Below are 13,740 nucleotides of genomic sequence, written 5' to 3' on the forward strand. Positions count from 1 at the left end.
GTATGGAGCATGGTATTGCACTTTAAGCACTACTGAGTAAAAGAAAGTGTACATGTGCACACGTGAAAAGGTCAGAACACAGCATACAACTACTAATACTTCATTGAAATGTATGAGACTATATTTTTATAAAAGAGTAGCAAAAAGTAATAATACATACTGACACAAATCATTGGTCATTGGTCAGTTCTCCTTTAGTCTGTGTTCACACGGGACCCGGATCTACGATTGTGTTTCCAAATACCTCACTGACAAATGGGTATCCATCACAAACTCAAACTTGCAGTGTTCAATTTCCCAAGTGAGTGCCTCAGCACAATTTGTATTGATCAACTGTTGAGTACATCAGATTATAGCCTCTTGGGTTTAATGATTTAAACCTCTGTTTAGTAACCCTTATAAGTATACCTTTATACTGGTTGGGAGTACACCCCAGTACAGCTGACGGAAACCCAACATATCAGGACTGACTGGACATTATAGTCCCACAACTGCATATGCATTTCTTTCCTGTAATTTAAGCCATGAAGGATGCTTTTGATTAACATGCAATTGATGATGTCACTCTTGTTGTGTTATTTTTGCACTTCCTTCAATAGGGCAGAAAACGACAAGAGAAAAAAAAGTGTAATGTATTACACAATGCCAAGGTTATTAGTCTTCTGAGGTCAGAAGAGGAGGAGGTAGGGGGCATTTGTCTAATTAATTACGACTCCAACACACACACACACACACACACACACACACACACACACACACACACACACACACACAGAGCCATGACCTTTACTAATATAGTTTGTAGCAGACCACACAAACAGGAGACTCGCTGTCCCTTTTCCTCTCTCACCAACACACACACACGCACACACACACACACACACACACACACACACACACACACACACACACACACACACACACACACACACACACACTGTCAGGAGCTAGCAGAGTGAAAGGGACAATCAATTACAACCCAACTAAGGGGAAAGAGTTGGTTGCTTGATGGCATTGGCTGCTGCTGATTGTCAAGAAGACTGTAGGTCACGAGGTGTGTGTGCCTGTTTGTGTGTCAATGTTCATATATTAGCTTATGTGAGAATCGAGCCCGTTTCCTGGATTCAGATTACATCATTTTCATTTTAAAGACCTTTCTCCAATTAAGTAATTAGCTGCTTGGTGTTTTTCTAATTATAGAGTTGTTCATAAAAGAGCTGCTGACCAGCCCGGGATCGAAAAATGGAGACCGCTGCACTTTTTCTCCACACACACACAAACACACACCTAGTTTAACGTCAAGTTAATGCAGTCAAATGCATGTTATTTCTGGTAAAGGGCAGGGAAGGACTCTGTATTCTAATCACACTAAAACAGCACTGTGCTTAATAAGAGCTCCTCCTCTCACAGGCAGACTGTTATTGTACTCCAGGTTATTGAACACGTAAGAGAGGGAGACATGAGTTTCAGGTACATCTGCCTTCATCTATGTTCTGCCGTATTTTTACAACATTTCTCCGTTTTCTTTTAAAGCTTCGACTGTTTAACATTAAAGACAAGCTGCCCTTCAGTTTCTGTGTGGAAAATGTTTAATAAACCTGCCCAAAGCAATGAGCATCTACTTAAAAGTGTCACAGGGGCAAACATTGCTTCATTTTCAAAAATATTGTCCTTGAGGTGTGTTTTTCTTGACATATGAGTCGTGGAGTAACCAAAGCAGAACTTTTTACTCTGTAAAAATATAAGGGAACAAAATTGAACACAAAATGTTTGGAATGCCCCCAGTCGCCTTTCGAGCCTGTTGACAGAGACGGTGGCTGTGATCTTGAAGATCTCACCACTCAGCCTGTGAAAGCTTCACTATTTAATGAGATTTTGTGATGCTGCCCAGGCACAGGACATCGGCTAACACTCATACTGCGCTCTTTCTCTCCCTTACACATAGCAAGGGAAACACACCCACCTGGTTTTGGTTAGCCCTCTGTTTGCAGTCAGGTCAGCAGAAGCCAGTCAGGTCTTAGCTAAGATTTCAGATAAATAGCTGACCTATATGTAATAAATATACAGTAGATGCTTTTAAGCTTTGTTTGTACTAGTTTCCCAAAAGGTAGACCCTTGTCTTTGGCAATGAATGCATTATTTATACCCATGATAGTGATAGGTACAGTGTTCACAACGCAACAATAAACACGTCATCACTGATGAATGGTAAATTTTCAATCCGGGCCAATTCCGAGTAAATACTGTATCTTACCTTTTTTTTGGTTGAGCTGTAATGAAAACTGTATGTGAAAGCGGTAATGTAGCTAGAGTTATATGTTTTTTTCAAAGCAAATTTTTCTCATCAAAATATCATTAGTTAATGTCTGAGGTTTGTGTGACACTTATGTGGACAAACAAATACTGCAGCAAGTCTTTAGATGAGTCAGTGCGGTTTTGATGGCAGAATCAAACAATTACGTGCATCATCATTTCTTATAAAAACAGTGTGTGGCTTTAGAGATTGTGCATGATAGATGGAGGTATGGATGGACGGATAGACTTTGGCCAATCTATTGTTTCATCCCCATGATTTCATTATGGGCTCAGACAGAAGGAGTCTAAACACATGCATTTAATTGTAGTAGCTGGATTTGTCAGAACAGATGGGGAGAAAATACTGTAGAGTAGCTGGACCGGGGTCAGTTGAGGAGAGGAAGTTGAGCGGATAGATGAGCATAGTTGGGTTGAATGACAGAAGAGAGAGAACTGGTGAGAGAGGAGGGATCAGCGAAGATGTGGAAGGAGATAGCCGAGCACAGCGCGTGGCTGCCATGTCATCCTGTCATTAGCAGGTTGTTTGGGTATTTAATTCATCATTCCGACCTTTATTGACTGGAGAGTGGGAGATCACTATCACTAGAAGACACTAGAAGAGCATGTGTAGGTGTGTGTGACACTCAGTCACCAGCTGCTCTGCATTTCCTGATGCCAAATAGAAATTGCATAAGATATAACATTAATATATCAAATACCATTATCTGCTAAGGTCAAATAATGCTCAAGGCTTACATTATCCAAAGAATATGATCATATATGGTGTCCTCCGTAGGTTCAGACCGGACTATCAATATAAAAAGGCTTAAGGAAGACAACTGAGCATTAGACAGTGACAGGAGTCAACAGTCAACCCTAACTCCACAGAGACCAGTTGAAGCTATAATAACAAGGTGACCACTGCAGAGGGTGATCCCTCCAGCCTGTGTATGTATTAGTGGTTGAAGGTGCATTGTTGGGAGACGTGTGGCATTTTGGAAGGCGGGGGATGGAGATAATGCATGAGTGACGTGTGTGTATTATGTGCTTGTGTGGTCTCGTGGGAACAAGCATTAGACTGGCTTAGCCAACTGCTCTGTCATTGGACATCTTCCCACTCGCACACGCCCTTACAAACACATTACATACATATACGCACAATCCTCGGGGACACACTCGGGACATCTGGCTCAGCCTTTCAGAATTTCCCTTCATTTTGTGTGACCTGTTGACCCTGGCAGCCACAGGCGTCAGACAGGCATCAGCATCACATCTTGTCATTGTTGCAACGCCACCATTGGTGGTTCGCTGCCTGACCAACAACCTATAGGTCCTGTGCGAAGGAGAAGAAACTCATGACTTCTTGACATTTGGATTGTTTTGATAGTTCAGGTGTATCTCTTACTCCTACCTCCCTGTATCCTATCTGTATTTATTGGCTCTCATCATCTGCATCTCTTCTCTTTCTCTCTTTAAATGTAGCTCTCTCTTTCTCTACTTCTTTTTCTGTCTCTCTTACTCATTGACGTCTCATTTCTCAAAGCCTAAAGCTGCAGGGTATTAGTTATGCAAATATTGACGTGCAGCTTTGGCCTGCTAGCTATCAATTGTAATCAGCAAATCAATGGGCCTAATAGCTGCTCATTAGCCACTTGATGCATTTCCAGGGCTAACATCAGAACCTGTCAGCAGCCCCTAATCAATACAGTCTAAAAGTATTACCTACCCAAGGCCTACACCAGAAACCATTTTAATAACACAAGTTGGCTGTCTGGCTCTTGGCCTAAGTGGCACAAGCTTAAACTTCTTTGTCATATCAACAAAATATCTCATTAACAGCAGCATTCCCAGACACCAAGCAGACACATTATGTTTCTTAATGTATTTGTTTTAGTCACGTTATAAAGCAAATCCTCAAGCAAAATGTTTCACAGAGAGTCATTTGGTGTAGATAATGAAAACTCCTCAGATTTTAATAAGTAACCTATTGTTGCATTTTATGTGTTGTTGTTCAGTCCAATTCCCAGGTATGCTTTGGAGCAGCCTGTTGTTAGGGCCTGGAGAATCGTACGGTAAAGACTTTGATGCAGCCAGGATGCTGCTGCTGAGAACAGGGCCAGACCGGAGCCACTCTATCGCCCCTAGCACGCAGCCCTGCTAAGCTTAACTCAGCTGTTTGATGCCAAGCTCTGCGAGTGTGTGCTTGTGTGAGTGTATGCGTGAATGTGTGTGTGATTACCCAGCTCAGGGGTTACATAAACAATAGCAGCTAGCCTACAGGTAAGACCCACAGGAGACCAGCTAAGAGAGAGAGAGAGAGAGAGAGAGAGAGAGAGAGAGAGAGAGAGAGATGGAGCGCCAGTCTCTTACCTTGGCATTCCCCCGGGGTTGTCGCCATTGCTGGAGCTGGATGTTCACTAATGAAGGGCGAGCTGGAAAATGACTAAAGGAGATAGTAAACAAAGTTAACACAAACACACAAACAAACACACACACACACACACACACACAAAAACACGTGAGTGTGTTAATATAGTGAACTTGGTGGAGGCAAGCATCCGTGCATGTGTTTTTGTGCATCTATGATGTATCTGGGGCTTCTGTGAAGAGATGGGGAGAATGTGGGCGGATGGGGGATTGGAGGCGGAGGCTGGCAGCGGGGCAGTTGGCCGCTGGTGCAGTCAGAGAAAGAGCTGGGAAGGGGATTGGAGGGGGGTGGGGGGGGGTACAACGGAGATAAATCATTAGAGAGCAGGTTATTGGAAATGCAGGGAGATAAAAGAGTGAAGAAGCCAGTAATTGCCTTAAAGATCAGACTACAAAGCATTACTTTGGATTTTACAAGGCCAGCCAGCAACAAAAGAGCAGTAATTTATGAGCCCAGTGTAAAAGAATAGCATAATTACATTAAAAATTAATGCTAATGAGGGCTAAAATGGGGAAGGTGGTTATTATGAAAGTTTGAATTCATCTTCGCTGGGTTGAATGATGGCTAGTGGCTTGATTAATGGCTTAATTTCTATCAATTAGCAGGCAAAAAAAATCTCCTCTGAGACGGGCCTAAATTGAGCATTGAATTACACATCTTTACCGCGGTGCTGGGAGGGAGGTGGGATGGGGCAGAGGAAGGGAGAGGGATACCAAGAGATGTGGCTGTGTGAAAGCGTGTGCGTGCCATACACATGTGAAAGCCGAACATGGGTTACAAAAGTTAGATGAAATCTTTATGTATTCTATTAACGGGGGATTGTATCGTTGTTGGTTTTGCAGCAGACTATGTGTCAGTGATGTGGTGCTCAGAGAAACCCACACTGAAGGCCATTATTAAATTAAATTTAAATAAAAACTTTGTGGATCTAAATCATATAAAAAAAATTCTATTCTATTTCTGACAGAACCCGTGCCAAATATATTTCTTGTACTCACTAAGCTGAATGGAGTCCCACTATGAATACTGCAGTACAGTTTGCCCTTTCTTCATTTTAACTACATTCATTAAATGTCATTAAGCTCTGTTTGCCGTATAATTCTCAAACACTGTGAAAGATTTGCCACAATTTGCAAGACCTCAATAAAACAAGCAGTTAGTTTTCCTTCTTATTTATTTTTCTCCACACAACAAGTGCTGCAGTAATTTATCTGGCACGCTAGTGCACTCAGTTACTGGAATTAATCAGCAGCAGCAATATATTCAGCTCGGCTGCTCTTGATTGACAAACTGTAGACCAAAGTCAAGTTTACAAAGACAAGACCGCCTTAGCCCAAGGCCTCTGCTCATATATACACATGTGTTGTTGAACAGCTCCCTCTACTGGCGGGGGAGTGTAACTGCTGTGCGCTCATCTTCAAGGCTGAAGTAGATGAGCTGAAATCTGTTTTCATTGGCTGGTTTGATTTTCTCTCCTCGTCCTCTGGTCTTAATCAATGAAGTGGACTAACAGCTATTTAGAGAGAACAGTAGCCTATTGATTCTGAGCCACTCATCAGCACCACTGTCTGTCCAACTAATTTCAGTAATGAGATGGCAAGTGAGTTTTCTGACTCTTTTATACACAAGCACACACATACATACACACACACACACACACACAGGAGTAAACATGCAAAGAACATGTAAAACACACGTTAACATACATTGCTCAGTCGCTATCCATTTGTCTAATCTGCAAATGCAAAACAAAAGTTCATTGATTGAGTTTGATCCCATCTCCTTGTTTGCTGTAATGCATTTCCACGCATACACAATTGCCACAGAGTGCTAACAGTAACCTAATTTAAAGCAATACATACTGTACATTTAATTGTCCAGTTTTGTTTCTTTTCCTTTCTGTCTCACTCAGTCTGTTTTCTCTCTCAGCTTTCACTTTATCCTCCTCTCATCACTGACAGAGAAGCGTTCCTAATGCAGTGACAATTGAGTTGGCCTGTTAAATTAATTTGCCAGATAATGTGTCAATATTAAATATCAACTTTGACCTCTCCGAGCTGCGGAGTGCACTCGCCCAGCTAGGGTATTGATTTTCGTCTGCCTCTAAGCTCACTAGTCCTGCACTCAAAGTCCATTATTTTTGATTTTCTCATGAAATACATATCTTTTTCCACTGACATCTGACAAACAGCATATGGAAGTCATTTTATCTACCAATAATGTGTTTGTCAAAAAGTCTGAGGTCTTAATGGATTTCTGCAGCACACACGGACATCCTAGCAACAGACGGGCCTGCCAAAGAGATGCTTGCAGATATGGGGTGTGTGTGTGTGTTAATACATGTCAATGTGTTAGTCTGTGTAGGGCGTTCATGCTCAAAGGACAGCAGAGAAGTGATAATTGAAAAAGTGAATTAAATTGTTCTGAATTAATTGTCGGCCAGTCACAGGCGTTAGTTTTCATTCGAACACACACACACGCTCATGCACCCGTGCAGTGAGCGGCGGTGATAGTGGTGTGAAAGACAGGCCACAGTCTCCAGGAGGATATTGGGCCAGTGTTCAGACTTCATCTGGCTGCCTAGTCAAGGTAATGACTATTTTTGGAGCCGCTGTGCAATGCTTCTCTGCTCGCATCTTCCCAGCACAGGATGACATGCCGATATTCTGTCATATAGGAAGGCTTAATTCCACTTGTCACTCAGTTGTCCAATTCGGCAGTGCATTTAAATCAAAACCAAATTTGAGTGCTATTATGAACTATAATAGGGTGTGTGTGCCTTCGGTGTGTGTGTGTGTGTGATAGCCATGTAATGCTTTGCTGTGAAAGCTAAAACAAATATTCATTTATTCATTAAACACCAGGGCCATAAAGATCTGTTGTGACACCCTTTCTGTAGCCACTAATGGATTGAATTAATTCCTGCTATTAGCTCCAATCGTGTGTGTGTGTGTGTGTGTGTGTGTGTGTGTGTGTGTGTGTGTGTGTGTGTGTGTGTGTGTGTGTGGTAGCCATAAGTGTGAGTGCAAAGTATCTAAGTGTACGTGTGAGTACCTGTATCCCAATCGTGTTTGTGTGTGTGTGTGTTCCCATTTGTGTACCTGTTTTCATGACACAGCCAACACTACAGGAGCTGAGCAACATGGATGTCTGCTGGATTGACAGATAGAGAGATGGGAGAGTGCAGGAGAGGACGGGTGGATGGGGGAGAGAGGGATGAATATTGACTGATGAGTGAGAAGATTGGCAGCCAGAGAATAATGGGAGCATTTAGACTTTTAGTTTTTTTCCCCTGCTGCTAACTTTCCTGGCGCACCTATTTTTGCCCTCCTACGCAACGAACACTGCTCTTGAATTCTTGAAATGATTTGTCATCTGATGTGCAGAATCCTGATGTGTTTATATCCAAGAGTAATTTACTGGAAACCCTTTCTATCTTTTTGTTTGATTGGACAAGCCAGAGCAAAATACTTTCTGATACATGAAAAGTGTATGAAACTTAATCACATTTAGTCTCCATAATGATATTCCACTGCAATGAGTTTGTGTTCATATTTTGATTATTTTAAGAATGCATTATCTGAGTGTAATTTACTGTCTGGCTATTATCTTGTTAGTATTTTTTTCTACTTTCCTATTGTAGTGACTCTATGCCCTTGGCTGAGCAAGAGTCCTTTTTTAAAGAAGGCCAAGATTAAAATAGGGGAATATAAGATATTTTATATTGTGTGTGTCAAGGAGCATTATACAGAGAGATAACATGCAATCAACTAAGCCCAGTCCAAATGAAATCTAGTGCCTTTCAGAAAATGACAAGGGATGTCTGACCCGTGGAGGGCGGGTGTGTGTGTGTGTGTGTGTGTGTGTGTGTGTGTGTGTGTGTGTGTGTATGTGTGTGTGTGTGTGTGTGTGTGTGTGTGTTCACAGCCTCTCTTCTGTGTAACATGTGTTTCAGAGGGAACTTCTCTAGAGGAGCAAGTGCGAAGGATAAAGGACATTGAGGCCATCGAGAGTGATTCCTTTGTTCCTCAGGCTTTCAAATCATCCAGGGATGATATAAAGGTGCGTTACATCCGTCTTTCTCTCCCTACCCCTCACTCTCTCTATCTTTTCACTCTGTCTCTTATTGAATTTCCCTCTCTGCAACGCTGTGCCGTCTGTCCAGAGACAACCCAGACCAAATCAAACATTCATTCAGCGCCGTTTGTTCCGACCTGAGATGGTTTCATCAGACGCTCCACTGTTCGCCGCCTCCAAAGCGGCAGCACCCACACAAAAGCCACAGCAGGCAACAGCCATCCTCTGTCTTCCCCTCTCTGTCTCTCTCTCCCCCCTCTGGTTGTGCAGATGCAGACAAAACACAGAAGTCATTATTGAAATGTGCCTGTCTCTGAAGGAGCAGGAATTAGATTTGTTGGTGCTCATGGCTGTTTTGAAAAGATAGACGATAACATGTGACAGCCAACCTGCGCAGACCTTTGGGACCCATCCTGGTGAGTCTGACACAGGTCGAGGCCGATGTGGCTGGAGCTTAGACCTGCACAGTATACTCTGCCTTCCCTGGCCAAGAGTGTAAATGCCCCTTCTACATTTTAGACCTGAAACGTAACAAGGTTGCACTATGCAGATGGGTTGAAGCTTTCATTTTTCACATCCAGATCTCTATCTACATATCTATACTGTATGTCAGATTCTTCTCACATGTGTATGCAGGTAGATGTTTTCTTTAAAATCACCCCGCAAAACACAATGTCGCAAAATGTATTTTCTTCAGATTTTGATGAAAATATAATTTGAGGTACAAAAAGGATGCAATATTTTAATCAGTGGCTTTAATGAAATACAAATTAAAGTTTACACATTATTTTTATTACTGCTCTTCATTGGTTTTCAGATTAATCTCCTCCTTATTAGTCAAATAAGACTTCCAGATGATTCATCTATAGTTGGGAAGATTACAGTCTTTCAAAGTATTTTCTACATACAGTATTTTATTTACTACATCACGTCTTTGGCTGCAAGTAAAGGGAATAATGGCTTATTTTACTTTACATTTAGAAACTGTATGACAACCCTATGGTAGATATATGTGGGCTATTTGTTATTTAATTAAACTGATAATTAATGAAACATGTTATTGTGTAAGAATAAATATCTGTAAAACTATTTCAGATATGATTTTATTTGGTTTTAGTATTGATAGCCATTTAGCCATAAATTATGCCCATTAATGATTTTGAAGCCACTGTTAATGAGGAGAACCCAGTAAAACCTTTAATATCTGCTACAGTGTATCTTTTAAGATTGTTTTCCATTTCAAGCCAGCTGCATTCATTAGAAACGTATATTCAGCATTTTATTACCAAGAATTGTGTATTTGGCACATCAACACACTTATTAGCCAGTGTGTTTTCTATCTCTCTCACTTTTTGTATCCTGCCAAATGAATTTTAAATAAATCTTTTCAACTGGGTAAACAATTGTTCTGGGACTGGTTTGAGGAGTGTTTGAAACATGAATGGACTTGGCAAAGTGTTCATTTCTTCTTTATCAAGTACAACAAGGAAAACAGCCCATCTTTCCAAATGCGGGGCTTATTATAGTTTTAAGTCATACCTCTAGATATCACATCTCCTTCTATCACCTTGGACTCCACAGATGGAAACATGAGGGTGGGGGTGAAGAACTTACTCCTTCACTTTAAGTCCTTTTCAGTTATAAAAAAAAGCAAAGATACAGTTCTTTTTTGGTTTCAGCTGTAAAGGCCTTGAGACACCAACCTGATTATCGGCCGTCGGACGGTCTAGCGAGGTTGGAGACTCGAGTCAATTTCCATACCGACATCCGTCGGAGGGGCCGTCGGCCTTCATTTTGGCCGATCTGACATGCTCAGTCGGAAGGCGGGCACTGAAGACAGTCGGACTCAAATTACCAATCTGATTGGTGGAGTGCTAACCCCAAAAAATGACGAGCAGGATGAGCGTGACTAGAGTCTCTCAAAATCTAACGAAAATCGTACAAACTGACCTTTGTCCATCTGAAATAAAGACAGATTCAGAAACTGCATGGCCTATTTCTCGCTTAAAATGTTTTCAGAAACACGTTTCGGTGAAGTATTTTAGTAAAATATGAGATTGTTTTCTGAACAAGCCGCCAATGACAGTCTGGCTTTGATTTCCAGAGAAACCAGACCTACGTTACGTGTTCGTCCAATCGGCTGCCGTCGGCAGTCTGCATCGCTTCGGTGTGTTCCGACGAACGTTTCTTGACCAACTCTGCGATGCAGTCAGTCCGACTGCTTTTTCTGCCAACGGTCAGCCGTGGCTGGTGTGTCAGGGCCCTAACAAAAAGTGGCACAACTGACCAATCAAGCTGATACTTTAAAGTGTTTGAATATTTACGCTGCAGTTGCTGGTTAAGCCCAATTCAAACTTACTTATAGAAAATATAAAGTGGAGAATATGAAGGTAGAAAGACACATACACGGATAGATGAGTCAAGTGAGAGACCAAAAACTGAAATAAAGATACAGGCTGATTACTATCAATATTCTGCACTCTAGAAGCTCATTGCTTGTGATCAGCCAGACTGTCACTGCCATCTGCTGGACAAATGGCATGTTGCATGTCACAATTCTTCTCTGTGTCCCTATGTAATATCATTCACCAATCTTTGTAGTATATTTTTTAGTTTTTTTAGTTTTAGTGTACAAACAATTTGTTTTGATACCAACAGAAAATTATGCAATACATGCTAAAATACATGCATTCAATTGCAATTTTAGAATTAGAATTTTAGAAGCAAAATCTTTTCCAAACATTTTTTGTTGCTGTTGTCTTGTCTTTCTGGAGCCATTTGCAAGTTATTCACATATTTTGCCGCCATGAGTAGAGCCTCCTTTTCTTTGCCATTGTATCCCAATTGTATGTTAATGTTAATGCTGTTGCTTTGGCTAATATACAAAGCATATTTCTCTGTCATTATTAGTTGCATCTACCATTTATTGCTTCTATTTAATCATGTCTCTGTATCAGTATGTGTTTTCAGTTTTGTTAAAGCTTGTTTAAATGTCTGATTGTGCTCATTTTAATTTGAATGTGACACATTTTTGCGTGTTTTGTGAATTTCTGTGAGTACAGGCTGAGCCAGTTGAGGTGAAGCAGGAGTCGGAGAGCGCCGATTCTCAGGACGTCACGCTTCCCTTGTCCATAATCTACAATGACACTGACACTCTCGCCCATCCCAGTGTAAGTTCTCACCTGGCAAACCCGTTCACTGTTAGCTTGATTGCAGAGTTTTCTAACAGCCTCTGAGCCAATAAACAACTTCCAGTCCTCTGACACAGCTGAAGTTGATCTCTCTTCTTGTCATTTTCTCTTTTGGTACCATCTTGTTTTTATGAATATGGTGCTTGCCTTGTGGACAAACTTTGTAAACTTTTCCTTTTAAAAATACCTCTGCTCTACGGCCACCACCACCGTTTACACCATTCCTGCATATTCTGATACTGTGCCTCGTATAGTATAGGACACTGCAGTATAGTAGCTTATGGCGTAGATAGAACATCACCTCCTCTTCTCTCCTGCATGCAGACCAATGATGAAAAACGAGAAGGAAGACTTTAAACTCCAATAACGCTCCATGGGGCTTCCCAGTCATCTATCTCCACTGGGGGAAACTAAGTTATGCCCTGACGTATGCAGATAACCCCCTCAAATAAACACTCACACACACACACACACACACACACACACACACACACACACCGCCCCCCAGCTCAAACGCACACACATACACACCCTCAGACAGGCTGATGTATGGTAGCAATATGCCCAAGGCGGGCCCCGGCCTCAGCTTTAGCTCCAGCTCCGCTTCCAATTAGAACAGATGAGTTCCATTAGCCCAGCCCAGATACTGTCATCCCACACACACAGCCTCATTAGCACCATGACACCAGTGCAGGGCCGACAGACAAGAACTCATTGGTGTTGAATCTAACACACAGATAACATGCGGTGCAGCTGTAAGCAGCATAGGTTAGGAATGAAGGATTGACGTGGCTGGAGCTGCTCTACAATCTGCATAATAATAGACACACATCATCACATAGATATACAGTACGTACACATAGCCAGCATGTCAACATTATATCTCACACAAACATACAGGGAATACAGAAATGTGCCTTGCTTCTCAGTCTGATAGTCAGTATGTTACTTCCTAATAAACAGATGCCTTCATTCATCAGACACTTGCAGCAGCGGTTTTTATAACCCTCCCACAAATCTGTACTGCGATGAATACAAGTCATATGTGTAGGCCTTTTTTATGGACACACTGCTAGACCCACAGAGTGTTTTATGTTAATTTTGAAGTGAAAACACATAAGATACCACAGCCTTTGCTGTAGTATTACAGCGTTGTCACTTTGACTCAGACATCCACAAAAAGGTTGCAAAGGTGTCGAAGGGTTGTACTGACAACTCTGTGCCAGGCTCATGAACTCACTAGGAAACATAGCTTATTCATTTCTATCACATTCTTGATGTAAAATTTGTTATAAGGTAACACTACAGTCATGAGGAGTTTGGTAATGACTCAAGTGCCAGAGTGGACGATGCAGTATAGCTTACACTGCTCTTCATAATTGTATAAGACGCAGTTAAACTATAATTGTGTTTGGGTGGTCAGGAAATTCCACTAGTGTTGGTTGAGTCCCTTCTTCTATAGACCGCCATATCACAAGTTCTTTTCAATCTGTACAACATATGGAAGTCTCTATCCCTAGATGGGTAGATGAACTGGGGGGAAACAAATGGCGTGTTAAAGTACATAAGGTCTAGGCATGGGTGTATATTGTGTGTATTATGTGTTTCTGTGTACCTTTATTTAGCCAGGCAGTGGGATTTAAAAATCAAACATATTTGCTTTTCAGAGGGCTAAAGATTGCAAACGTGTTAAAGGGATACTATGCCTAATGTAATCCAACTTTGTTTCACTTTTTTGTGGGCAATGTG

General features: G+C 41.6%; 1 protein-coding gene across 1 annotated transcript in view; it reads left to right on the forward strand.

The window, feature by feature from the left end:
* The window catches only part of rsrc1 (arginine/serine-rich coiled-coil 1), a 110,722-nt gene that overhangs the window by 95,698 nt on the left and 1,284 nt on the right, over positions 1-13,740 (forward strand). The window contains exons 8-9 of the mRNA XM_034867108.1: positions 8,679-8,785; positions 11,863-11,970. Of these exons, the coding sequence (XP_034722999.1) occupies positions 8,679-8,785; positions 11,863-11,970 (215 nt within the window). The remainder of the gene's footprint in view (positions 1-8,678; positions 8,786-11,862; positions 11,971-13,740) is intronic.

Source organism: Etheostoma cragini, chromosome 3, assembly GCF_013103735.1.
Source record: "Etheostoma cragini isolate CJK2018 chromosome 3, CSU_Ecrag_1.0, whole genome shotgun sequence".
NCBI lineage: Eukaryota > Metazoa > Chordata > Actinopteri > Perciformes > Percidae > Etheostoma > Etheostoma cragini.